At 37.0% G+C, this 26,550-nt stretch overlaps 1 protein-coding gene across 9 annotated transcripts in view; it reads left to right on the top strand.

Annotated features, from left to right (window-relative positions):
• Positions 1-26,550, top strand: part of GPATCH2L (G-patch domain containing 2 like) — a 56,395-nt gene that overhangs the window by 18,590 nt on the left and 11,255 nt on the right. For 2 of the 9 annotated variants that reach the window (XM_077123135.1, XM_077123136.1), the window contains exons 4-9: positions 3,837-4,013; positions 5,439-5,518; positions 8,210-8,277; positions 9,230-9,284; positions 11,177-11,262; positions 23,126-23,220. In XM_077123135.1, the coding sequence (XP_076979250.1) occupies positions 3,837-4,013; positions 5,439-5,518; positions 8,210-8,277; positions 9,230-9,284; positions 11,177-11,262; positions 23,126-23,220 (561 nt within the window). Of the gene's footprint in view, positions 1-3,836; positions 4,014-5,438; positions 5,519-8,209; positions 8,278-9,229; positions 9,285-11,176; positions 11,263-17,126; positions 19,771-19,799; positions 19,859-21,064; positions 21,192-23,125; positions 23,221-26,550 lie in introns of those variants that run through there. The other 7 variants (XR_013160373.1, XM_077123142.1, XM_077123140.1 and 4 more) reach the window with 7 other exon arrangements.

Below are 26,550 nucleotides of genomic sequence, written 5' to 3' on the forward strand. Positions count from 1 at the left end.
AGCTCAGAAATCCAGTGATCTTCTCTAAGGCTTAAGTGATTGAAGGACAGAGCCACAGTGGCTATGTGTCTAGGTTGACCCAGGGAGACTCCCTAGTTGTTGAAGGTATCTGAGACTGTGAGACAAAGGATCTAAGCCCTGATTTTGCATTGGGACTGTGAGTGAGGATATCTCACCCATGCCTCAGAGTTGTAGATATGGAGATTGTTTCATCCCCATGGAGTTGTTGAGCTTCCTACTGTGATGTAGATTGTAAGTATGTTTGTATCCCTTTGTGATCCTGAGGGAGTGAGATGTCAATAGAGGCTTTGTGTGTATACCCAGGTAGGGTCTAGCTAGGGTCTTTTATTTTTTAGTACAATAAAATCCAAGTTTTATTAAGGACTTCAAATTACATTGTATTTCAAATTTCTATCTAGTTAGGGTCTTGATTCTGTCATTTCTTATCCAGAAAGTCTGGTTGTCTTTCCATGAATGAGCTGGTGCGTACATTTCAGAGTTACTGACAGTTGCTCATTTTCTTTACTTTTACTACACTGCTATAAAATATAATGCACTTCTTAAAAGTTATGATGCCTAATTATATAAAGGTGAAAGAAATTGTGGAAATGTGGACCTATTAGAACAGATATATTTGGGGGCTTTGGAAAGTTTTCCACTGATAAGGATTCCTTGGTTTATCAGGAAAGATTACAGAATATTTTCTCTAGCCCCATCTTGCCTATATTTAGATGCTGACTCCTAAGCACAAAACTGCACTTTTCTGCTTCCATGCCTTTGTTTATGCTGGTCTCTCTGCCTGAAATCTCATCCTCCCCTTTCCTTGAATGGCTCCTCATCCACCAGACATAGTTCTTCTTTTGCCCCTCTAGGTCTACATTCTGTCCTTCTCTTGCCATGGATATGACCGTTCTTGCCCTCAATTTCTTATTAGGATCACCTGATAGGAGGCATCAGCAGATGATCAGACAGAGGGAGATAACTTAGTCAAGCTTTATTGTAACAAAGCTTAACAGTACTAAAATTTCAGTGGTTTACAACAACATCCATTTATTTCGTGGTAGGTGTTGATTAGCTGTGATTTAAGTCATCTTGCCTGAGCTCTGCTGGTTTCTAGGCTTTAAGTTAGGTTTGTATCTACTCTGGGACTTAGGCTGTATGAAACATGGGCTGTCTGTGGTGAAGGGCATGAATGCCAATAGACCAAGCCAGACCACATATATATATTTAAAGTCTGCATGAATCACGTCTGCTCATGTTTTACCGCTTAAGGCAAGTTATATGATCAAACTCAATGTCGGTAAGATGAGAAAGTGTACTCTGCTTTAGGGGAAAGGTGCTACAGAATCCATGACAAAGGGCTAAAGGTGTGGATGTATCATTCCATTATAAAGAGGTAGTGAAGAATTGGAGACGATAATGCAGTTTACCACAAGAATTATCCCTCTCCCTAGCTCCTTTTCTATTGAACTACTGATTGGCAATGGTTGTATTCCTCTGCTGAAGGCCGTAGTTTCTGTATGGCAACTTCTACTACAACCACAGTTCTCTCTCTGAGCTCTGATAGCCATTCATTCCCTAAAGATTAGGTCTAGGAATGGTAACGACTCCTTGCTGTTGCTAGTACCAGAGGACTTCACCATCCCTTGTGGTTTTCTCTTAATGCTGTGTATGCCTTTGTGGATAGTCATTTCATTAAAGTCTCCTCTGTTACTCCGTTCAGATGTGCCATGTATTTCCTGGTGGGATTCTAACTGATACACTCAGCTTAGACATCATCTCCTAGAAGCGTGACACCCTTTTTTTTTTGCTCTTGAGGCTCCCTTTTCTTAATGCTTTCTTATCACTTAACAATATTTCATTCTTATTGTTCATGGATGTGTTTCCATTGAAACTTTTCGAAGGCAAGAATTATTTTTATTATCTGCAATCACAATACTAAACACATTGCTTGGCTTATAGCAAATTTTTAATAAATAGTTACTGAGAAACTGAGATGGGGAAACCTCTTGCCCCTTTCCCAACAAATTTTTACTTGGAATCTCAATTATGAAACAGCTTAACATATTTTGGTTAAAGCAAGATTCTAGAGGGGCGAGAAGTAAGGAACCTGATCTATGCAGCTCTTCCTTGTTCGCTTGAGGATCAGGCCTTCTGGTGAACCCAGATTGAAGACGGTTAATGTAGATGATCCCACAAGACTCCTTCGGTTCAGTGAGTCCCTTTTTGTATTATTAAAAATCTTGAGTGAATGCTTGAGAACTAAAAAACTTCCATCATTGTCATCATTATCAGAGGATAATCTGTCTAAACATTCTAGTTTAATAAATGGCTGAAGGAATGCTTATGGATAAAAATAAAGGTATTCATTCATATATTAAAGTGCAGAGGAACTAATCATTGTTATTATTGATACCTATCTTTAATTTATCTACATCTGTGGTTTGGTGAGATGTTTTTAGAGTAGAGGTTCTCAAGTCCGCAGATGAGCTAAGCACCACTAGCGAACCTGTTAGAAATACAGTCTTAATCCTGTCTCAGACCTATTGAATCAGAGACTTTGTGGGTAGGGCCTACCAGTCTGTATCTTAACAAGCCGTCCTGATACTTATAATGCACACTGAAGTTTGAGAACCATTGTTTTAGAGAGACAGCTGTTTGTGGTGTGTTTTTATAAGGGTACACTTCGAGTAACTTTTTTAGTGGTAATATCTTCTGCTTTTCACCAATACATAACTTTCATTGCACCTTTTGGAGATCTTTGTAGTGGTTTAAGAGTTATAAATATCTTGGCTTTTAGCAGCCCATGAATCTGATGTTTCAAGTGATTGGCATGTCCTGAACACCTTCCCTGGCACCCAGTATACTTTAGAGAATGAATGCATTATCTGCTCTGTAGATGTTCTTGTAATAATTTCCTTAATCCTTGCTATTTTGAAAGAGGGGCAGGGTTGCAGACATGAAGTTATCTATTTTATTCCTTATTCAAAGGAATAAACTATAGTGGAAATTGAGATGCTATATTGTAGTCAATAGAAAGAAGTTTGAACGGAAAGTCTAGATATGTGGTTCTAGCCCTTGACTTTGTCAGTAATGAGCAGTATGGCCTTGGGTAAATGGTACAACTTCTTGACAAGCTTTGGGGAATTGTATTGTTTGCCTATATCGTTAATTTTTTTCTTGATAGCTTAGATTGCTAGTGTCAAGATGATTTTCTGTCCCATTAATGAAATACCATGAGGTGAGGAAATGTATGGGCACACATTCTTTATTCGCTTATTAAGAGAAATGCAAATATAGCAAGAAATCCCTCAGGAGCAGTTAGTTTTGAATTGAGAAACATTATGGGCTTTGAATCTAAATTCATTTATAACACTGGGGATAGTATATGAGCGGTAGTTCAGCTTTGTAGTAAAGACCTCAGGCTTTGGAGTTAGGCAGGCTTTGGGTTCAAATCCTGGCTTCCGCATTTACTGAGTTGACCTTCGCTTCTCTAGGTTTTAGCCTTGTAAATTGGAGGTGGTGTAAGGTTTGGAAGAGATAACATGTTTGTAAATTTTTAGTATGGATCCTCGTACATTGAAAGGGCTTAATAAATGTTAGTTTTGTTACATTTTATTATGAAAAGCAGTTCAGTCTATTCAGTGTGACACGTGATGATAGTTTGATGTCTTAATTTTCATCATAATGTGGATCTAGAAGAAGGATCAAAACAGTTTTTTTTGAGCTTTAGTTTTATTTAAAAGTATAACCAAATCTGTAGCACTCATCCTCCCATTTGTTTTTTCATAGAGCCTGTTAAAATTCCAGCTTGCTATGTGATCTCTTTACTTTAGGGGATGATGAGCAGAGTGATTGGTTTTGTGAAGGAGAATGTGTCCCAGGATTCACTGTCCCTAATCTTCTACCCAAATGGGCTTCTGATCATTGTAGTGAAGTAGAAAGAATGGATTCTGGACTGGATAAACTTTCAGATTCCACATTCCTTTTACCTTCTCGGCCAGCTCAAAGAGGTGAGTTCTGTTGAAACCAAAATATACTTCCTGTCTTTCTGGTTCTCTCTGGGAAGAAGACTCATTCCATGACCAATATACTCTTGCTTCTAGGCATAGGATAACTTTCTGAATTTTGGAGCAGGTCCAGGGACTTTTCTAAAGGGTGAATCACAAAGCTTGAGGTTCTCTCCATTACTACTTTAATCAACATGGAGACTCTCAGCATATATTCAGTAGGACATTCCTTCAGCTTGCCACTGTCATTTATGCCACATTATGGGAATGCTGGCAGCAAGTCACTGCTGCTTATTCTGATGTGGAACTATTGGTTTATTGAGTACTTAGTGGAAGCCTGAAATACTAGATTTTGGAAAGAATGAGATTTCAGTAAGAAAACAAGGGAAATATAATGACATTTTAAAAATAGTTGATTTAAAGATATTTCTTTAATTAATTAATTTTGTTTGCTTTAACATAAATATACATCCTTTCCCTTTGTTATCCCTTCAATAATGAGTTAGCAAAGTGGGATGGAAAGCACCTAGGATTGGGAAGGAGGAAATAATGGTGGTAATAATTTATCTGGTATTATCTACCTAGTTCTATGACTGTGACAAAATCACTTCATTTCCTTGAGACATCAGGGTCATCCCTTGAGATATGTGACATTGAGCAAAACTGTTTCAGAGGTTTCATTTAGCTCTATAAGTTTATGATTGTAGAATTCTGAGTAATCAATTATCAACCACTTATAGTCAGTCATCAAGTATTTGTTGAGTGTCTGTTATCAGAATTCACTAGTAGCTACAAACTGTTATTATATAGGATTTTGTTATGAATTTGGGTGATAGAAAGACATTTTGCTTTTTCAAAGCAGTTGATTCTTGGTAAAAAAGCCCATTATTCAGTAATTTAACTTGTATTGAACATTTCTGAAAGTTTTTTATAGATCAGTTAAAAATATATAAATATAAGAGTAGCAAGAAGAAGAAAGTTAAAATGGCCCTATAATCCCATACCTGGAGGCATTGTCACCAATGACATTGTCATTTGGATTAGTGTTCTTTTTACCATAATTCATGAATTTGAGTGTTTTTGAGGTAGTAACATTTAATTTAAAACAAGAAATTGTTAATAATACCTTATATTTGTGTAGTGCTTTTCAGTAGGTAAAGCACCTTCCTTGTGTTGTTTCATTGGGTCTTCAACACAGTCCTGTGAGACAGAACTGAGCAAGTGAGTTTTCAGCTTTTATAGATTAAAATGCCCAGGTCAAAGATAAATTGCAAACCTGAGATCATACTGCTGGTGACAAAGACTGGGAATAATATATCCTTGGCTAAATCTAGTAGGATCCTGAGGTTAAGGCTTTCTGTGTATTAGAAGCAGATGTTTGCTTATGAATTTTCTGCATTTAGTAATTGAGGACTTCTTTATTTTTAGGGTACCATGCTCGCTTGAATCGTCTGCCTGGAGCTGCAGCCCGATGCCTCAGAAAGGGTCGAAGAAGACTTGTTGGGAAGGTGATAACTCTCTCTGTTTACTGGACTCAATGGGAAGATAATATTCCATATGGGATTTATATACTCTTTTTAAACAAAGGTGCTACAGAACTCCCTGGACTTAATGAAGCCAACTAGAATATTTTGTGAGTTCACAAGACTGAACATTAAGTAGGATAAGAATGGATACATGCAAAAAAAAAAAGCTTAATTCATGTAAAGGTTTTTGACAAAGCAAACACTATTATTATGCTGTCTGTCTCTAAACATGCAGGCCTGATTTTGTCTCTTTTGTACTTTTGATTATTCTTGTACAGTTATTGCAGAAGTTAAAATACTTCTGGCTTCTTAAATCCATGCTTCCATGTTCTCACCTAATTTTGGTCTTTCATTCTGGAATTCATCAAAATAAATTGGAAACAAATTTCTCTGTTATCAAATTTCAAGAACCTTTTCTTGGCCAAGGGAGCAGGAATATCTAACATTTATTCAGTTTTCCCTTTGCTGTGGGAACTATGTTGATCAGTTCATTTAATTCTCCTGGCAACTTTGATGAAAAGGTAATATTCCCCTTACGCTCAAAGAAGTTAAATACTGAGTGACATCTGATATTATGCAGACCAAAGTGTCACAACCCAGGCCTACTTCTCTTTTATCTTTGTTTTTATATCTTTGCTCTAGCATGGAGATTGAGAAATAAGATGAGGTTAGGGTTCATACCCAGTGAGAGAAGATGGGGGTGGGCAAATAGTAAGGAAGGGAGAGGCTGTGAGAGCATTACTTTGTTCATTCAGTAAGCATTTAGAAGACTACTCTGGTAGGCTCCATGCCAAGCCAGGGATATGGGGTCAGAGCCACAGACGGGCTGCTCTTAAGGAGCTACTATTTTATAGTCTAGTCAGGGAACTGTTCTCTGAAGTTTTAGGTATACAAAATAAATGAGGCTGTTTCCAAATGAACTCAGATTCTAATTTTTATCTGTAAATTTAAATTAGTATCTCTAAGTAGAAGGGATTTGATTATAAGTTTTGTTCCTTTTCAAAACTTATTTTGCAGACAATAAAATTCTGCTTTTGCTGTACTGGAAGCTTATTCCTAAGGACAGCTAGCAGAATAAGAGTGCATAGGAGGGAGAGGCAGGAGGTCGGGAATGGAGAGATGGTTTTAGTTTTTATCTTTATTGGCGAGGCTTGACAGGTAATGTTCTCCCCACCACCTACCTTACTTTGTTTTAATTCCTATAAAATAAGAACCTTCCACTTCCAGGGAAGTAAATCAGTTCATATTGAAGGCTCCCTTTAGCTTGACTGGAAGGGAATTAGAACCTATTGGATGTGCTGCTAATGATTTCAAATGAATAGGATAATATTTACTTGTTTAATTTATCTTCATCACCTTAAAGGGATATTTGTCATTTCTAGCAGAGGTCACTGCTCTGCTCCCCTTCTTCCCCTCCCCCATCTCTCGTCACTTTTTCTAAATTGTAATCATAAATAATGAGTTTCATTCACAGCTTCCTGCCAGCGAGCTGCTAATTACACAAAGTACTGCTTGTAATTTACACAGTAATAAACTGTAAATTTAAACATTATGGCACTTTAAGTTAATAATTTTTCTGCTGTAACAAATAGCTCATTTTTCACCCATCTTTCCTCTTGGCCCCCCTACCATCTCTGTGTCTGTGACCAGGAGGTGGCTGTAAGGGATGAAGAATATGAAGAGTACAATATATGAAACCTTTTTTATTCTATTTGCTCCCAAAATCTGACCTCAAATTAATTTTCTGTAGTTAATTGTTTGACTGAAAAATAAATCCACATGTTTAAGCTAATCCACTGTGTACGTGAATACACACTAGGCGAGATAACACTCGCCTAGAAACAACTGTGTTTGGGTAAGAGGCTTGACATTCTTGATATTTATGCCCATGACTTTATGTTCTCCCATCCTAACACTTTACTTATATGTACATATTCATATTCATACATATTCATACATGTATGGGTATGTTTTCCCAGGTACTGTGAGATTCATTCTAAATGTACTCAGGTTAGTTGAAGGGTGAGGGCCTTCTGCCATTTTCCAGTTTTTCGGAAATCATTAGCTTCTGAATTGCTTGTGGTGTTATGGGTGAGCATTCACATTACAGTCTTGAGAATTCCAACTTTAAGAACCAATTTATGCAAACTTCTATCTTTATTTCATTAAAGAAAGATGGTGTTTAAGGAACAAAATATAAGGTGTAAGTCACAGAAGTCCTTTGAAGTTATGCATTTAATCACCTGATATTTAAGTCTTTACCAGTGGGGACTGCATGAATGTTCCATCATGAAGGCTGTTGAGGCTATCATGACAGCAGGGACTGTACTCACTTGTTACCAATTGGCTGTTGTAGGACTTTTAAAAAAAAGTGTTTCTACTATAAATTTTAATAACTGTAGGAGATATCACTTACTATATTACAGTAAAATATATAGCAAACAATGTTTATAATTTTTCTTTATCATTATAGAAAAATAAGATTAGGTTAACATGTAATACTTTAAAGATAGATTCCCAAAGAAGGACTGATAGCTGCTTTTGGATTTTAAGATTGATTTTTGACATAGCCTCAGCTGGCACAATTATGGGAAATAAGAACTGATATCAGATTGTGTTTTATATATTTGTATTTGTGGTTGATTGATACTGTTTTCTTCCCTGTCTTTTCAGGAGACCAGCATAAGTACTTTGGGTGCTGAAAGGATAGGCCGTATCATTGGTGATCCTCGGCAGAAAGAGTAAGTACTGTGTGTTTACCATCTGTCCTAGCTTGTTTCGTAGGGAAGGAGTGAGAAGGAAGTTTTATGAAGGAAATTGGAAATCAGACTTAAGAGCTGAAAGAGAACATCTTAAAAATTTGTATTATGTAAGCATCAATGTGGCTAATACATTAAACTCCTGACTGATTTTTTTGTCCTTTTTAGTCTAGTTTTTCTTATTTCTTCACTATAGGTGCTACATTATAAAAGTAGCCTCTAATAAGGATGTTACATTTTAAACTCATTTTTCTGCCTCCTAAAAACAATTTTGTTTAATATGGGTGATTGCCTCTATATTCTTTTCCCAGTTTTAGACCTCTATATAGAGATATGTCTTTTTGTCCCTGTTACTGTGGTTAAGTGCAACTGGAAAGCCTTTATCTAGCTACAGGAGAATCATTCCGCCCTTTCTCGTCCCCTGACACAGTTGGCTCTTTGATGTCCCTGTATGCGTCATGGTCAGTACGCAATTATGATCCTATATGCATCTAGCCTGCTCTAATTTTTTAATTTACAGAAATGTGCATGTGGTTTAGGTCCTTGCTGAGTTGGGAATCTTGTTGTTACTGTGCAGTCAAGAGTGCATTCATGGCACACTGTAAGCTTGGGTTTATTTCTAGTCTGCATAGTCTTTTACATTCCATTACAAGGCTTTTCTTTTGAAGAGTTATTTTTCAGCAAAAAGCTTACACACACTCAATATCTCTCTCCTCTCCCTGGTTCCCGTTTCTTTGTCTTCATGCCATTATTCCAATATTTTCTTTCTTCTCCTCCCCCCTGTATTTTCCTATCACTTCTTTTATTGTTTCTTTCCTGTTATTTTCCCCCTCTTTAGTTTCTGGTTACCATCAGCTGGGAAAAGAGAACGATATCAGGTAAGATCACTTTTCCTCATCATCTTTATTTTATCATTTGATTTCCTTTTCTCTAGAAAGAACAAAGCGTTGACTTCTGATTTTCCTCACATTTCTGCTTGTACACATGAGGTAAGGTTCTCTGTTCCCTATGCTATTCTGATTTTCTTGGAAGCCTGTTTTCCAAGAAAATAGCTAGTTTTCCTCTTTTAGGTTCAGCTGTGGTCATAGGAATCCTGTTTTTATTTTAGTTTTGATTTTTGTAGTAAGATATCAGAACGAGTCTCCTTTGCTTATGGTTTAATTCAGCAACAGAATTCTCTGCTAAGAAGAACCATGTTGAAGCATAAACATGTGAAACGGAAGGTGGAGTTGCTCTGAGTGAAATGGAGTTTAGTTCTTGGGGCCTAGCCCTCCTAGTCTTTCTCTCTAGCTATCCCCTTGGCATATCTAGCTAGACCTTTGTGGAGGGTGGTGATAATTTAACAACTAGTGACAGTGGCTAGTGATATGTTACTTTATGTTTGAAGCTTTTTGATTTGGGGAGGGATGCTTTATCTTTTGTGATTAGCTATAAAATAGATGTAAGCTGAAAGGTCAAAATTCTCAGGTTTCCTAATGTTCAGTATTGATTTTTTTTGACTAAGTAGCATGTTGAATTGACATACATTTTAAACTTGGAATCTTCACGGTGAAGTTGCTGTTTCAAAATATACTAGAGTAGTGGTAGACATAACTGATGTAAATTTGTGAGATGATTTTAGGTGGTGTGTGAGCACACATTTTTAAATTTGTTATGTAATATGTACATTAGAAAGAATGTAATCATTGCATTGAGCTTAAAACCTAGTAAGGACAGGGCTAAGTAAAAATAGTGAGATAATGTAAAATATTAATAAACAGTAATGCAGATGGTATGTAGATATGGAAAAAGTCATTGAGAAGTATATGAGAGATTGCAGTTTGGAGAAATCTGGGCTGGAATGCTAATCATGTTTGCATCAGAGAATCTAAAGAAAAAAGGGGCCTATGGCAATTCCCTAATCCAGAAAGTCATTTACAAATGAGGAATTGGAAGTCCGTAAGATTCAAGTTTTTTTGCCCAGAGTCACACAGCCAATAGAACTGGGATTGAAACCTCTATCACAGAAAAGTTGCTTAATTTGTACTCTTTTAAAATATTTTTGAAGTCACTGTCCAAAGTCATGTATTTAGTTATGAACTTTTTAGGGAGGACCATATATTATGGAAAAATCCAAAGCAAGCAAGCAAGTGAGCAAATACAAAGTGGGGCACTTTCATGTATAATTTCCCATTTGATTTTCACAACATTTTGAGGCCAATCGATGTTTTACAGATGCAAAAACTGAAATTACTTTATAAACTGCAAATAGTATTTTCATTTGGCCCTCACAATAACTCTCTAAGAGAGGTGGGACCCATACCAATATTCTATTTTACAAATGAGGATAGTAAAAGATGTAAGAGACTATGGAATTTTTAACACATGACAAGTCAGTGGTAGACTGGAACTAAGTCTTAGGCACCCTAATTCTGTCTAGTTCTGTGTTCGTTGTGCTATGCTGCTGGTATGTATGTGATAAATGGTATGTATTTACTGGAAACATTTGCCAAGATAAGGAAATGCAAAGATCATTTCATGTTAGTCTTCTTGGGAACAAGTGCTGATATTCAGTTGATAATCAATAGGCAGCATAAATTCCTGTTAATATGAATTAGAAAGGGCTGCTGTCTTCTGCCATGTAAGTGATTATTATATAAAAAGTTTTTGAAAAATAATTGTTTACCAAGGAATAGACTTTTTTTGAGCTGTGCTAGATGAGGTATGCTACATTCACAGGCACAATATTGAATATGTGCAATGTTATTAAAGGGTGTTTGTAGGTGGTATGGCAAAATCGTTGAGCAGACAGAGGGAAAAAGTAATCAAATAACAGATTACCCTTTAGAATGAAGTCTGTTTGGTATAAGCCTTACCCAAATAATCTTGTTTATTCCTGCAGTTTAATCCCCTTTCTCCCCTTTATTCCCTGGATGTTCTTGCTGATGCTTCTCACCGAAGATGTTCACCAGCACATTGCTCTGCCAGGTACTGGTCTTCTGGGCGTTATTTTCTTCTGGACAATAATATTTCCTTTTTTTAATAACATTTTTCAAATTATAAATGTTTATGTATAGTATCCCTTTTGATCCTCACAATGACCTTTTGAGGCTGATAGATTGTTTGTAGTTTACAGATGTAGAGACTGAGGTGGAGTGGTAAAGTATCTTTCCTGCAGTCACATGGCTAATATGTGGTTGTCTCAATGTTGACCCAAGTATTTTGGCACATATTTCATATAATTTCTACTGCTAAAAGCCCCATCTTCAGAGAGCATTATTAATGTTTCTTGCCATGATCTGCAAATCCCTGCATAATCTGACTTCTACCTACATGTCTACCCGCCTTGGTTTTTATAATTCACACCTGTGCCCCCTGCCTCCCTGCCCACAGAGGAGAGATCCACCTACACCAGGGAGCTCCATTTTGTTCTTTTAATATAGCAACCATTTCCTGCCTCTAAATTTTCACACTTACTCACTTTGCTGGAACACCATCTTCTCATGATTGGCTTTTTCTCGTCTTAGCTCAGACTATACTGTGGCTCTCTCAGAGCATCCTATCCAAAGGGCCCTCTTTCAATACTCTGCTCTTATTTATTTTCTTTATACCTCTTATCAGTCAGTAATGAATTTGCTTAGTAGTTTTTCCTCACTTTCCCCCATTTTTCTGAGTAGAAAATAAGCTTCATAAGTGCAGGGGCCTTTTCTTGTTCTCTGACATATCCCTAGTACTTAACACAGTGTCTGGCGCTTAATATGCATTCAATATATATTTGTTGAATGAGTGAATCCTGTACCTCTCAATGTAAATCGCTTAAGCAAGGTGATATGGGAAGTGAATATACTTTTAATGGTAGTATCCCTTAATAGGGTTCTTATGCACAGAATAGCAGCTAATAGGCCAGACTATAGAACCTTTATTATTTTTGGTGGCATGAAGAATCTCTCTCCAAGGTTCTGATGATTTTTTTTTCTTTTCTCTATTTCTTCTAAATAAGTTCCTAAATGTACAATTCATAGATTTGCAGGCTGCATGAAGAAGTTTTTTTCATGGATAGAAATTAGAAGTTCTTCTATGGGCCATGATATATTAGTTATGCGCCATAACTTACTGCTACATCTTTCTGTTGAATTAGTAGTATTTCAGTGGGGAAAGTTCTGAAGAGAGGGATCATCACCAGTGGTATTATTACTAAAGATTTGGAAAATTGTAGTATGGTACTACAAGTACTAGTGTAAGACATTTTCTTATGCTGTCTTTTCATCATTCTTTCATTCATTCATTCAACATTTGCCCACTCTATTCTGTGTGCTAGACTCTTTGTTTAGGAACTGCCCTCAAGGAGTTTGCAATTTCATGCAAAAGTCAGATATGAAAATAATATGTAGTGATAAGTCCTATATAATAAAGGTATATACTAGAATGATGGAAAGTACATGGGAAAGACTGCTAACTTCGAGGCTCAAGGTGTCTTGGGAAACCCAAGATTTCAATACTAGGAAAGCAGTCCTCCAGTTTTTTGTCTTAAAACTGAATATTAAAAAAAAATGACCATGGGTACTCTTTGGGAAGAGTACATGAGTAACACTGTATTATAGCAGATGCTAAAAGTGGATTTCTTTACCCCCTCTCCTTACCTCTACTACTAAGAGTTGTGTTGTTTTGAGATTTGTATCTGCACTTTTATCGGGTTTCCTGTTTCCTTTAAAAACCTCATCCTATGACAGGTCTGGGAGGCAGCTTCTTGTTACTTTATGTGTCTCATTATCCACATCATCTTCATTCTTGCCTGGCGGTGCTTGTGGATGAACTTGAAGGAAGTGTAGGCTGTGTTTTTAGTGTACACAGCTCTAGGGAAATATTGCTTATTGCTTTAGATCATTCATGAAATCAAAGGAGAGAGAAAGTGGAGGATTATAGCTCATCTTTCTCCTTCCTTCTAGACATCATTCCCAGGGTAGTGGAAACAAAGTGGGTTGCATGAATGACAGTTCTGTGGAGTAGGAGAAGAAATTTTAAAACTTGCATTTATCTTATACTTAATTTTTATTTTGTTTTTAATTACACATATATAGGGCAGGCCACGGTGGCATAGGGTGGGTCACGTTGGCTCAGCAGACAGAGTTCTCCCCTGCCATGCCTGAGACCCGTGCTTGATTCCCAGTGCCTGCCCATGTTAAAAAATGTATATACCTGTAGAGTAACAGTTTTCTCTGGTTTTTTCCTCATGAGGGTACATAAAGTTTGGCCACCACTGTTCAATAGGGAATTATTGGCACAAGTGACCTCTTTGCAGTTTTTTGAATTACAAAACACTGAGTCTTCTGGGCTGTTTGTCACTTCTTTGAAATAGTTGGGTCCCTTTCAGGCCAGGATTCAGTTGAGAAGGAGCCATCTAGGCACCACAGGATTTATCCAGTTGCAGATTTGGCAGACTGATGAGATCAGATTCAGATCTGGACAGTAGGCTTTCTGAAGATGAACCATTTAATTAAAAAAAATTCCCTGCACTAGGAAAGGAATGTTCTAGAGCAGTGATGGTAGGAAAAAGGCAGGTGAATGACAGTATTAAAAACTATTTCTAAAGGAAATTTTATCTTTTTCTTGTTTTATTTTAGTAGGAAAAGATTTTGTAGTAGAAAAAGATTTCTTTCAAAGCATCTGGGCAGCATTGGGAATTTCATACCCACCATGAGAACGATTTGTGTGTGTGTGTGTGTGTGTGTGTATGTGGTGACTATGTTATCATTAGTGGTATAATTTTATTTTGTGAAGAGAGAAGTGTTTCCTGTTTTATCACAGCTTTCCCTGAGGAGGGCTGGTGTATTAATTTGCTGTATTGCCTTCTGGCTGTTCCCAGGCTGTTTTTCCTCTTCATCATGGAATTTTTAATGGCCCCAGTGCCTCTTGGGAAGCATGTGAGGGAGAGTTCCTTGGGGAGTGCTTCTCTTTTTTCACATGCCTATAATTATCCTCCTTTAAGAGCACAAAGAGTTTGATAATCATGCCTGAATTGTGTGAAGGTATCCTTCTGTCAGGTTACTGAGTGGATGCTGCTTCCTGCCTAGACATTGCCAATTCCATTCTCCCAAGTGCTCAGCCGCTGCATGAGAGCCAGGGCTTCTCAAACCACTTCCTCACTGCTAGAGCCAGACAGCTCTGGTTCTCAGAATGAGGCCTAAGTGTCCCCGAAGGTTAGGGGTTAGGGAGGCATGAGTGACCTCAGAGTGTTCTCTTGTTGGTCAGTGCTTAATGATTCATTGCCATAAACAAATAAATAATGAGATGGTAATTTTAAGAGAACACTTTGATGTATCATTTTGATATAGCATAGATGGCAGGTATAGTGGACGGAAGAGGGAGTCTTTGTGGTCTTTGTATCATTTGATAGCACTGGGATTTAAGAGGTTTTCAGAAATACCATCCTAGAAATGCTTTGTGATTGGTGGTTTTCAACCCTGGCTGTACTTTAGAATCATCCAAGAAGCTTTAAAATATCAGTGGGTGGTATGACGGTGGCTCAGTGGCAGAATTCCCGCCTGCCATGTTGGAGACCCTTGTTCGATTCCCAGCGACTGCCCATGTGGTAAAAAACAAAAAACATCAGTGTTAGACCCTGACTCCCAAGATGCTAATTTAATTTGGTCTGGATGAGGCCCAGATGTTAGCATTATGTTAAAGCTCTCCAGGTGATTCTGATATATAGCCAGGGTTAAGAACTATTGCCCTAAATGTGTATGGTTTTATGACATGTGCTTTGTGATTTGCTTAATGGGGAATCCAGTTTCATAATTGGCAAAAGCTCTGTGCTTTGGTATCCTGTGCTTGGTTCCTTATGGGGGGAGACCTCTGAACTTCTCTTAGTCTTGGAGAATGTGCTACAGGTAAAGAGAGTGTTAGTATCTAACATTGTGCCCAGTACGCAGTAGATTATTGATAAGTGAGGTTGTTGGGTGGATTTTGGGTGCCAACTACTTAACCAACTGCTTTTGGTTCTGTTGGTTGCTGTTACTGGGCTGTTGCTATGTGAGTAGCAATACTTGGTATTGGTGTTAATAGTTACTGCTGCTCAAACAGCAGATGGTATGATGGGTGTTCTGGTAGAGAGAGTGGTATTGTTGGCACTAGATTATAATAAGGACACTAATCCTGTAGGCAACTTTTTCCACACACACAAAAAAGCTTTCTTTGATTGTGAAAGAGCTTTTCTTGTCATTATTGCCTTAGAAAAACAATAACTGGAACTCACAATGACCAGATCTCTCTGTATGTTGCACAAGTCACTAGTTAACAGTTTTTTAGTGTCTCATGGCAGTTTTGAGTTTTACCCAGTTTCTATAACCTTTGCTCTGTTTTGGGAGAAGATTTGGTAATGTGTCGCCATTTCCATTTATTTTTTTCATGTCTTTAAGTTCTGAAATAGCAAATCATTTGTTTGAGATCTTTTTTTCCATATAGGTCTGCTTCCCTTGCAAATAAGCTTTTCTTTTTGAGAAATTTTATTTCTAGGTCTAGTAAAAGGCATCAGACACCTGCCTGGCATGCAAATATTACACATGTTCCTTAATGAATTAATGCAAAATCCCAAAGCTTCTATTATTTTCTTCATAGTCATTAGAATGTTCACATAGGCAATATGTTCCTTAATGAATGAATGTAAAGTCCCATAGTTTCTATTATTTTCTTCATAGTCCCTGGGATGTTGGCATAAGAACATGGATATTGGAGTGAGAAGGGCCTAGGTGACAGTCTTTGCTTTTCCTGGGCAAATGACCCAACCTTTCTTTACCTCGAATTCCTCATCTTTAAAAGGGAAATGTCAGTACTTTTCCTAATGGACTAGTAGGGATCCAAATGAAATAATGTATGTAAAAGCTTAACATACTGGTAAGTCAATATTATTTTTGTTACATATTCAGTACCCTACTGTGTGTATGTCATAATTGCAGTGTTAAAAACTTTGAGTTGGCTTCCAGAGTCATTTGTTAATGACTAATATTATAGATTCTTAAGGTGCTTAAATGGACTATAGGAGGAGGCAGTTGGATGGTGTTTGGTTAAGAAAGAGAGAGACCTTCCTGCTGTTAGAGGGCTGAAATATGATAGGCTGAGCTCATTGTAATTCACTTTGTCTGTTCACAAACCTTATGATCTGCATATCAGAGTTCTGTGCCCAGCTGGCTTTGCCACTTGACAAGGAGTTTCAAAGAGCAAGAAGGAGATTCAGTTCATGCTATTAATTTTGACCTTTGGAACCACAGTAAACAGCCTCAGGTTTTACCTCAGGGCTTGGGGAAAAGAACCTTTTATTAGTCCTATATCATTTGGGGAAGCTGTGATGCACAGTAGCTCTTGCTCAGCTCTTTAGTTCCTTAATTTTGGTCACTGGTGAGGACATGTTTCTGCCATAATATTATCTATAAGATGCTGCATTCCTATTGGAGCTTCCTGTCGTATAGTATGCAGCTCTTGAATCTTTTGTCTTCTTGGATGGCCCTGTTTACAGCAGCTCTCAGCTGGCTGGCATCTTAACTGTCTAAGTAGAGTGAGGAAAGCATTTTCTCTGTTTTTCCATTGTAACAAACCCATCTTTCCAACTGACATGAGACTGTTCTGCACCTGTTGGTAACATAAAACAGCTTCATGTTAAATCTATCTTCCCCCAGGCACAGGAAATAGATCATGGAGAATTTTGAGATGTAACTGAGCAGTGAGTGGGTCACAGACTGCAGAGGGTTAGATTTGAGTAAAACCGTTAGTGGAACTGCCAGGGTCTTTTCCAAGTAGATAAATCTCCTCTGTTTCCTATGATAATTGTGAAGTGGTTTTCTCTCCCTCGCTGCTTCTAGTGTCATAGGATCCTTTCCCAGGTACACGTCTGTGGAAATATTTCCCCTACTGGGTGTTTAATGGATGTCAGTTGACCCTGAAGATAAAATCGCCTATACAAAGGTAGGATCTCTACTTCCCTAGATTTAATCCTCTCTTCTTTCATTTTCCCATTGCACTTTACTTCTTCCTTGAGTCCAGCTCAGTGTCTCCTATCTGTTAGTTCTTTATTTATGAATCGGCAGTCCTCCTACACTGTGAACTCCTGAAGGATGGGCCTTCTGCTCAGTCATCATGCATCTACCTTCTCCACATCAATATAGTGCTTTACATATGTCGACTTCCATACATTTTTGTTAAAGGGCCATGCAACGGCGGTGCAGTGCAGAATTCTCACCTGCCATGCTGGAGACCCAGATTCGATTCTCAGAGTCTGCCCATGCAAAAAAAAAAAAAAAAAAACTTTAGGTAACTAGATTAGTAATTAGGGAAAATAATTGCAATATATGAGATAGATATATGATCGTTTTGGTCCTTATAAATATCAGTATTTTTTTCCTGATGTTACTTATTTGTAGGTATTAAGGAAAAAACACGTTAAATAAATACCTTTTCATATTAAATTTAATTTTAATTTTATATAAATAAGTGAACCTTTCAGTGGATTTGTTTGTTTGTTTGTTTTTGCATGGGCAGGCACTGAATCAAACCCGAGTCTCTGGCATGGCAGGTGAGAACTCTGCTTCCTAAGCCACTGTGACCTGCCCTTTTTTTTTGTTTGTTTTAATGAGTTATTTTTAAAAAGTGAACGGTTCTTTAGTTTGCCATTGGCAAATAAAGAATGTTTTTTCTCCTTGGGAGTGATTCTAAACATCTTTGTTCTAAATCTAAAGCAGTTGTTTCAGTTACTTTCGCATTGGAGCTGTTAAACATGCATGTAGTTCTCAAAGTAATTTTTTTCCCCCTAAAAGTACATTTCTGCCCCAGGGACATAGTGATTTGCCTGGTTTCCTGAGTAACATTGCAGTCTAACAGCTCACCTGATCCTTCAATTATATTCAATAAAAAATAAAATTGAAATGTTGAGTTTATTCATGGATATACAAAGTACTCTTTCACTTGATTGTTAATCTTCAGCATTCACGTTCACATTTAGGGTATCAGTTTAGTGACTTTTCCCCCATATAAGAATTTTTAGAGAGTGTATCTATTGCTTTTAATACTTGGCTTCCTTCCATAATTGTTTTGGCAAATACAGCCACAGTTGAAGAATGGAGAATGGAGAATGTGACACTCTTAGGGGAAGTATTGATCCTAGCACTCATGCTGTGAGAGAAGCACATGTCCAAAGTCTTCATGGGCCTGAATGAAGAGCATCCCCGAAACCTCCAATAAATGAAATATGACAAGCATAGCCCATCTTTTTTCTCAGTTAATTGCTTATATACTGGGGAGCAGTATTTTATCTAAATCTATGTTCATTTAATTCGTCTATCATTCTTTAAGTTAAATACTTATATCTCTTTTGACTAGGTTGGTTTTGGGAATTTGGTAGATTTTTTAACTCAGTAATTTTCCCCATAGGTGGGTGTTTATCAGAATTACCTGAGGAAAAATTTCAAAATAAGCATATTTCTGGTTCTGCTTCCACTCCAGCACAGCCTACTGAAATAGGATCTTGGTGGAGGCATTTTTTTTACTTTGTAAAAGCTCCTTAATGATTCTGATTACCACTTGCCCCTCCAATTGAGAAATGAAGTTTTAACTTGGTAGAGGGTTTAGCCTAACTCATACTTAGTTGTTTTTTTGTCCCTTTATAATTAAAAGATCCCTCCTCTCATATACTGTATGTTTTGCAGCAGAAAAACGATGATACATTTCTCTTGAAAAAGAGCTAAAAAAAATCTTGTTGAATGTTCTATGCTTTTTTCCTGTGGGGGATGGGTGGGGTGGAGGGGGTTCTGTGGGTTGGTGAGAAGAAAAGCTCAGACTCTTTTTCCTTGCCCTTTCCAATACCTCACTTGTGTGTTGTACCTTTTCATTTTCTGTCTTATGAGAGTAAATAATGTTAGTGTCAAAGTAAAATCTCAGATCCATTCCTATCCCCATCTTCCCCCACTCCTAACACATACACTTAAAAAGAAAGGGAGCCAAGTGGTTAAATCCCCCCACATGAAAATGGGGGAAGGTGACTGGGAGGAGGCTATTCTCTTTATTTTTCCTTCCCTTCCTAATTCTTATTGTCTGCAGTTGACTGATACGGAGTTATTTGGAGATAAACAGAAAACTGAAACTACCTTTGAATAGGAAGTTGAAGCTGCAATGATTGCCTATTCCTATGCTCACATTCCACAAAATAACACAAGGAACTCTTCTAGCCCCACTCATAATATTCTTTACTCTTAAACAGGACTGTCCTAATGTTCTGAGTGTGCTGTACAGCATGGCAGATTCTATTTCCTTTCTCCCTTAAAGCTGCTTGTTCTAAACACCCAGCTTCCTGCTTGCTCTGGGTCTTCTTCCTCCTTTGTCATTTAAGGATCTTTCTAAGCAGATAGAGCCCCCACACTCAGTCCTTAAATAGATGTTCCCAAGTTGTAAACCCTGCTAATACTAATGTTCAGTTAAAGCTAAAAAGAAAAATGTTCTGTCCTTTTATAATAGCTTGACTTTTCCTCTTCCTCCATTCTCAGATCTTCACTAGGCAGGGACAAGGGGAGAGAAAAATATCCTTCGTGCACTCAGCCCTAAGGTATGATGCTCTTCTACCTCCTTTAAAATAGCTCTCTAACCTGGAAATGGGCTAGAGAAATGTTTTTAAAGGAAGGAACATTAAATGGAGTTTAGGAATGAACATGACTTCCCTTTATCCTTGCCTCATTTTCTCTGTCGTTTGGGTTCTGTAGTCAGAAAAAACTGTGCAGCTGAAAATAGGACTACCCACAACATCCATCAAGGCAGAGATGATCTGTCTGGCTCATCGCTACATCTTCAATGTCTAGTATAGTGCTTGGCACACAGTAGGTGCTCAGTAAAAACACAGTAGACAATGAAAGAAACAAAAACCTTGCTGAGTAGAAAGAAAGTAGTAGTCCACAGAAAAATACGTACTTTTACAAATGAAATAAGGTTGTTGATTTGACAGGTTTCAGTATTTTGCTTCTCTCAGAGGAATTTACAAAATTAGAATGACTTAGGATATTCAAGGTAACAATTTGTAGTAGCTGGAAATGGAGCCACAGACCATTTACTGCAGAGACAAGAAAAATACAGTAAGGCCTAGCAGAAGTCTAGCAGCTGGCGGGGGTGGGGGGGGGTTGTTTAATGTAGGGACAATTAGCCCTGAAGCCCTTCACATTACTGAGCAGCAAGGCTGGGTATCAAAGAACTGTTGTGCAGGGGGTCAGTATTGTAAGGAGCACCTGAGCCTTTGAGTCCACAGTCATCTGTAACGACATTGCAGATAGTAGTGCAGCATAATAACCTATGTATAGACTGATCGATGAGTAATATTTATTATTTTCCTTTTACTAAAGTAAATAAATGTTGAAAATCCACCATGTTTCCATTAAAATGGTGAAAAATGTAGACATTTTGATTCATAAATGGTTTCATCTTTTTACTCCAAAATATAGTCATTCCTTGAAAATGTTAGATAAATGTTACTGCCCTTAACCATCTCACTAACATATATCAAATATACAAAGATGTAAAAAATCATAGATATAGAAATAAAAGGCAGTATATTTTTAGTTCAGCCCAAGTTAATACTCTGAGATTAATATCTTAATACCCTTTTGAGCACTTTTCTTATACTTCTCTGTGCTTATTTCATAAACTCAGCGTATTGTAAACATTGGTCTGGAAAAAGCAATGTCTTTTAAAACTTTTTATTGACGGATAACATACCACATCCAGAGAAATGTTCAAAAACGTCTACAACTTGGTGAATTTTCAGAAAGTGAACAAACACATTCAAGTAAACAGCATCCAGATGAAGAAACAGAACATTACCAGAAAGAACCCCAGATGCTTCCTGGGCCTCTTCCAGTCACTGTCCTCCCCTAGGCTCCCACAACCCTGGGGTAATTATTATCTTGAGAACTAATACTATAGATTAGTTTGAAGCCATGGTGTTAACATTTAATCCAAAAATTTTTGGAGATTTTCCTTTAATGAGCTTAACATAAAAAGACAGAAACATGAGTATAATCTATTATCCTTTGACTTCTTTCTCTTTCTGAAGTAATTTAGGCTAAACATGATTGAATTAGATCACAGTGCTTAGACAGTTGATTTTGGGTCTCTCTGTACTCAAGTACTTTGTTTCTGGAAACTCCATTCTGTACATTATTTTGTTCTGATGAAAAAAATTCCATAGTGTTACTTCATTTGCTACCTGTTCATTGGCTTCAAAGGGAATTACCACCACTCCTTTTGGACTGAAGATCTGTCTACTTTTGGCATTATGTAATCCGTGTTACTTATTATTAAATTAATATGCTGATTTAAACTTATTCCTAGGATTTATGTAAGGTATGAAAAAGGAACTTTTCCCAGATTTACTCATTTATACTTAGATTTCTCTTTGAAGTTTCAGAATTAACTATTCATGGGGTACTTAATTTAAAATCTATTGCTTTTTACGTACAGGAGAGAATGATCACTAAAAGGCAATTTGGATGGAATTTTCCAAAGACAGGCTCCATATTCTCTACCTGTCATAGTAATCTATGCACTCTTAAAAAATTTCTTAGCATCCCTCTCAAATTCTTACTTTTCCTGTTTATAAATTGAATTGACTCTTAAGCTTATGGTATTTAGTGAAATGAAGGTGCATGTGTGTGCCTTTTTTTAATGATAGAAGATGCCAGCTTGGGGCCCTATGAATAAGAAAATTTGTCCATTCAGTGGTTGTCTTATTGCCTTCACTGGGTCTTCCTGGTTTTGTCTGAGGTTCCATTTTTTTTTTTCCATTTATTTAAAAAATTTTTTTTAGATTTTGAAATATACAGAAAAGTGATACATTTTAAAGTACAGTTTAACAAGTACTTATAGAGGAAATTGCAAAGTATGGTATGTGTTACGGTTCTATAGTTTCAGGTGTTTCCTTCTAGCTGTTTCAGTACACTGGAGACTAAAAAGAAATATCCTATATAATGATTCAGCAGTTACAATCAATTGTTAAACCCTGTCATCTGTTATAACTCCTCCCTCTCATCTGATCATTCTCTCAACCTTCAGGGTATTTGAGCAGTGACCATTCTAACTTTTTCATGTTGAAAGGGATGTTGACATTATGGGGTGGGGGGTACAACTGATTGATGTTTTTGAAGAGACTGGTATGAAGTTCCATTTTTAAGTCTTAAACCATGAGAATTAATCCCCATTTGGGACTACCAGCTAGGAGGTCTTCTGCTATAATTTTATTGGATTCCTTGTTATCTGTTATATACCTTGGCTATTTGGTTTTTAGAACTTGATTCATTTATCTCAATTCTGGTCAACAGATACAGAGTGGTAATCAGCTATGTGCCTTGTAGTGAGGTTGGTAGGTCACTGGAAAATTAGGAAAGAAACATGAATATGGTCCTGTTCTCAAGGGAATTAAACCTCATTAGAGAAATATATATTTATACCAGTTAAGTAATGATTCATGGTAGATATGGCTTCTGGCCTTAAATGTTCAAGGAAAGCTTTATGCATAGGCGGCAAGGCTCAACTTGGGTCTACAATTGAGGGTAGAATGTATTTAGATTGAGAGGGAGGAGGAAGGGAGGAACAGTAGCAAACTAAAATACTTTGGCAGCTGTTTCAGTGTTAAGTCCATTGTCTTTCACAGAATCTCTTGCTTTTCTAGCTTTAAACCTTTTAATGTTTCGTTTCCAAAATAAACTGAATATTCCAATGAAGGGACATTCTACTGATGCATAATTAATAGTTTGAAAAATCACAGAAAACAAACATACTCAACTTGTGATATAGATAAAGTAGTATCTTCTCTTTTTTATATCTGCAGGCAGACAAACATACATTTGGGACCACCATGTTCACGTGATATCAAGAGGAAACGGAAACCTGTGGCCACAGCATCTTTGTCTAGCCTAAATGCAGGTAACTATATGTAACTATCATTTATGGAGCTCCAGGCATTAAACTATGTGTTTTATATACCTTTTCATCTAGTCTTTATGATAAGATAGGTCGTTTGATTGCTGTTTTACATGAGAAAGCTGACACTGAAAAGTAATTGGCCCAAGGTCACACATTTTAAGAATTCAAACCCTATTATCTCCGTGAGACCTATACATTTTCACTCTTGCATGGCTTTCTTTAGTTTGAATCCTTACTTTCCAATATCAACAATCTACAATCATCTGAAGTTGTGTTCTGACTCAGAAATTAGTTAGGTTTATGTTAATGAAAATACAGTTGGGGTGGCAGTTCGGTCAGTAGTCAAGGAGATACAAGGATTTATTTCACTTCTTTATTTGGTGTTCAGTAAAATACATTCCCACTGCTGTTATATATAGTTGCATGGTAGTACTTTACTGGTCATGGTTTTTCTAATTAAAAAACAATTTTCCAGGTTAAAATTTTGTAGTTTTCTGGGTAAAACTAATGCTAGTTGGTAGTCAAAATGGTGGTTATCTTTGTGGGGGTGTTGACTGAGAAGGGGTGCGAAGAAGCCTTCTGGGGTGCTGGAAATGTTCCATAGCATGAACTGAATAGGATGTTTGCACCTGTCAAAATTAATTGGGCTGAACAGTTAAGATTTTTGCCCTTTACTGCATGTATGCTACCCCTAAATGAAAATAAAAGGATAGTTATATACTTATATCGATGAGAACACTGGGTAAATTTTTTTATTGTAAAAAATAACATATATTCAAAAAAGCAATAAACTTCAAAGCTCACCACAACAATTAGGTATAGAACAGATTTCAGAGTTTGGTATGGGTTATAGTTCCACAATTTTAGGTTTTTCCTTCTGGCTGCTCCAAGATACTGGAGACTAAAAGAAATATCAATATGATGATTCAGCAGTCATACTCATTTGTTAAATCCTATCTACTCTCTTATAACTCCACCTTCTTCTTTATTCTTTCTCCCAATCTTTAGGGCTATTTGGGCTATGCCCATTCTAACCTTTTCATGTTGGAAGGGGCTGTTGATAATAGGGGATAAGGGGAATGAAGTAGTTGATGTTGTGGAGAGGCTGGCCGCTCTGGGTTTCAGGACTCATCTGGCCTAGGAACCCAACTGGAGGTTGTAGGTTTCTGGAAAGTAATCATAGTTCATGGAATCTTTGTTGAATCTCAGATAAAGCCCTAGGTGTTCTTTAGGGTTGGCAGTAATGGTTTTGATTGGGGTTTGGCAAACCATGATAAATAGCAATATCTAGCTAAAGCTTGCATAAGACTAGCCTCCAGAGTTGCCGCTTGATCCTGAACTCTGAACAATTGATACCTTACTTGTTACAATTCTTTTCCCCCTTTTGGTCAGGAAGGAGATATTAGATATTTAATTTGGAATTTAAAAAGATAGTTAAACATACTTAATCTTAGGAAATCCTTGATATTATTTCAATATAATTTAGGGTAAATGGCTCTGAATAAAACAGTCATATCTGTTTGTAGCACCTATTGGATATGCCTATTCGCTTTTTTGGTGATGATGAATACACTGTGATGGAATTAAGTCTATCATAGATCATTTTATTCTCTTCAGAAAATACTATATATTATGCACATCAGAGCAATTGATAGCTAAGTAAGGAGTAGATCTCAGACAGATACAGAATTCTGCCCTCTAACATTTATTTACTAAATTTCAGTGTACTCTGAAATTGACCCCTTTGAGCTTCTGTTTGTGATGACTACTTGGTGATAGTCCATACTTGGTCTGTCTGGACAATCTTGGTCACAGGTCTGATGATTACAGTAAATGTTTTGTTTTTTTTTAATTTTTAAAAAAATTTTTACTAATAAAACCAATCAACATACAATATGAACATTCTTTTTTATCACATAGTTGTATATTCATCATCACAATCATTTCTTAGAACATTTGCATCAATTCAGAAAAAGAAATAAAAAGAAAACAAAAAATATTCATATATATTATACCCCTTACCCGTCCCTTTCATTGATCACTAGCATTTCGGTCTACTAAATTTACTTTAACATTTGTTCCTCCTATTATTTATTTATTTTTAATCCATATATTTTACTCATCTGTCCATAAGGTAGATAAAAGAAGCATCAGATGCAAAAGCATCAGACACAAGGTTTTCACAATCTCACAGTCACATTACAAAAGCTATATCATTGTACAGTCATCTTCAAGAAACATGGTTACTGGAATACAGCTCTACATTTTCAGGCAGTTCCCTCCAGCCTCTCTGTTATGCCTTAACTAAGAAGGTGATATCTATTTAATGCATAAGAATAACCTCCAGGAAAACCTCTCAACTCTGTTTGGAATCTCTCAGCCATTGATGCTTTATTTTGTCTCATTTCTCTCTTTCCTCTCTCAGTTAAGAAGGTTTTCTGAGTCCCTTGGTGCTGAGTCCCAGCTCATTCTAGGATTTCTGCCCACGTTGCCAGGAAGGTCCACACCCCTGGGAGTCATGTGCCACATAGAGATGGGGGGGCAGTGAATTTGCTTGTCGTGTTGACTGAGAGAAAGAGGCCACGTGTGAACAGCAAAAGAGGTTTTCTTTGGGGTGACTCTTAGGCCTTATTTTAAGTAGGCTTAGCCTATCCTTTGCAGGGTTAAATTTCATATGACCAAACCCCAAGATTGGGGGCTCAGTTTATTGCTTTGGTTGTCCCCACTGCTGTGAGAATATCAAGAATTCTCCACCTGGGGAAGTTGAATTTTCCCCCTTTTTCACCGTTCCCCCAAAGGGACTTTGCAAATAGTTTTTTATTCACTGTTCAAATCCTTCTGGGATTAATCGAGGCATCACTCTGGACAAACCTACAGAATCTCATGCCCTACTCAAGGGTCCATGTACTTATGGTGTCCAATTAAGCTGTCCACATAAGTTATATTAGGAAATGCACTAGTCAAACTATAAATTTTGTACCAAATAAACATTTTTTACTTTAGTTTCACACATAAATTAATATTTTAAAATGTTAATTACCATCTATTTTCAGCACCCTGCAGTAATGACATTCCTTTGTTCTTCCTCATGCAAAGACATTTTTAAATTTGTACATTTAGTCACTATCGTTATGCACTCTAGGCATTCCTAGATTGTAACATCTCAGTATTTATCGTATATCTTTCCTTCTGATTTCCTTTGTGCCCCAGGCCTCCTCTATCATTCTTACATTCAGCTTCATTCAGTGTTCTAATATTATTGCATTATATTAGGTAGTATTATACTATCCATTTCTGAATTTTTACTATCAGTCCCATTGCACAATCTGT

The sequence above is a fragment of the Tamandua tetradactyla genome, chromosome 12, assembly GCF_023851605.1.
Source record: "Tamandua tetradactyla isolate mTamTet1 chromosome 12, mTamTet1.pri, whole genome shotgun sequence".
Classification (NCBI taxonomy): domain Eukaryota; kingdom Metazoa; phylum Chordata; class Mammalia; order Pilosa; family Myrmecophagidae; genus Tamandua; species Tamandua tetradactyla.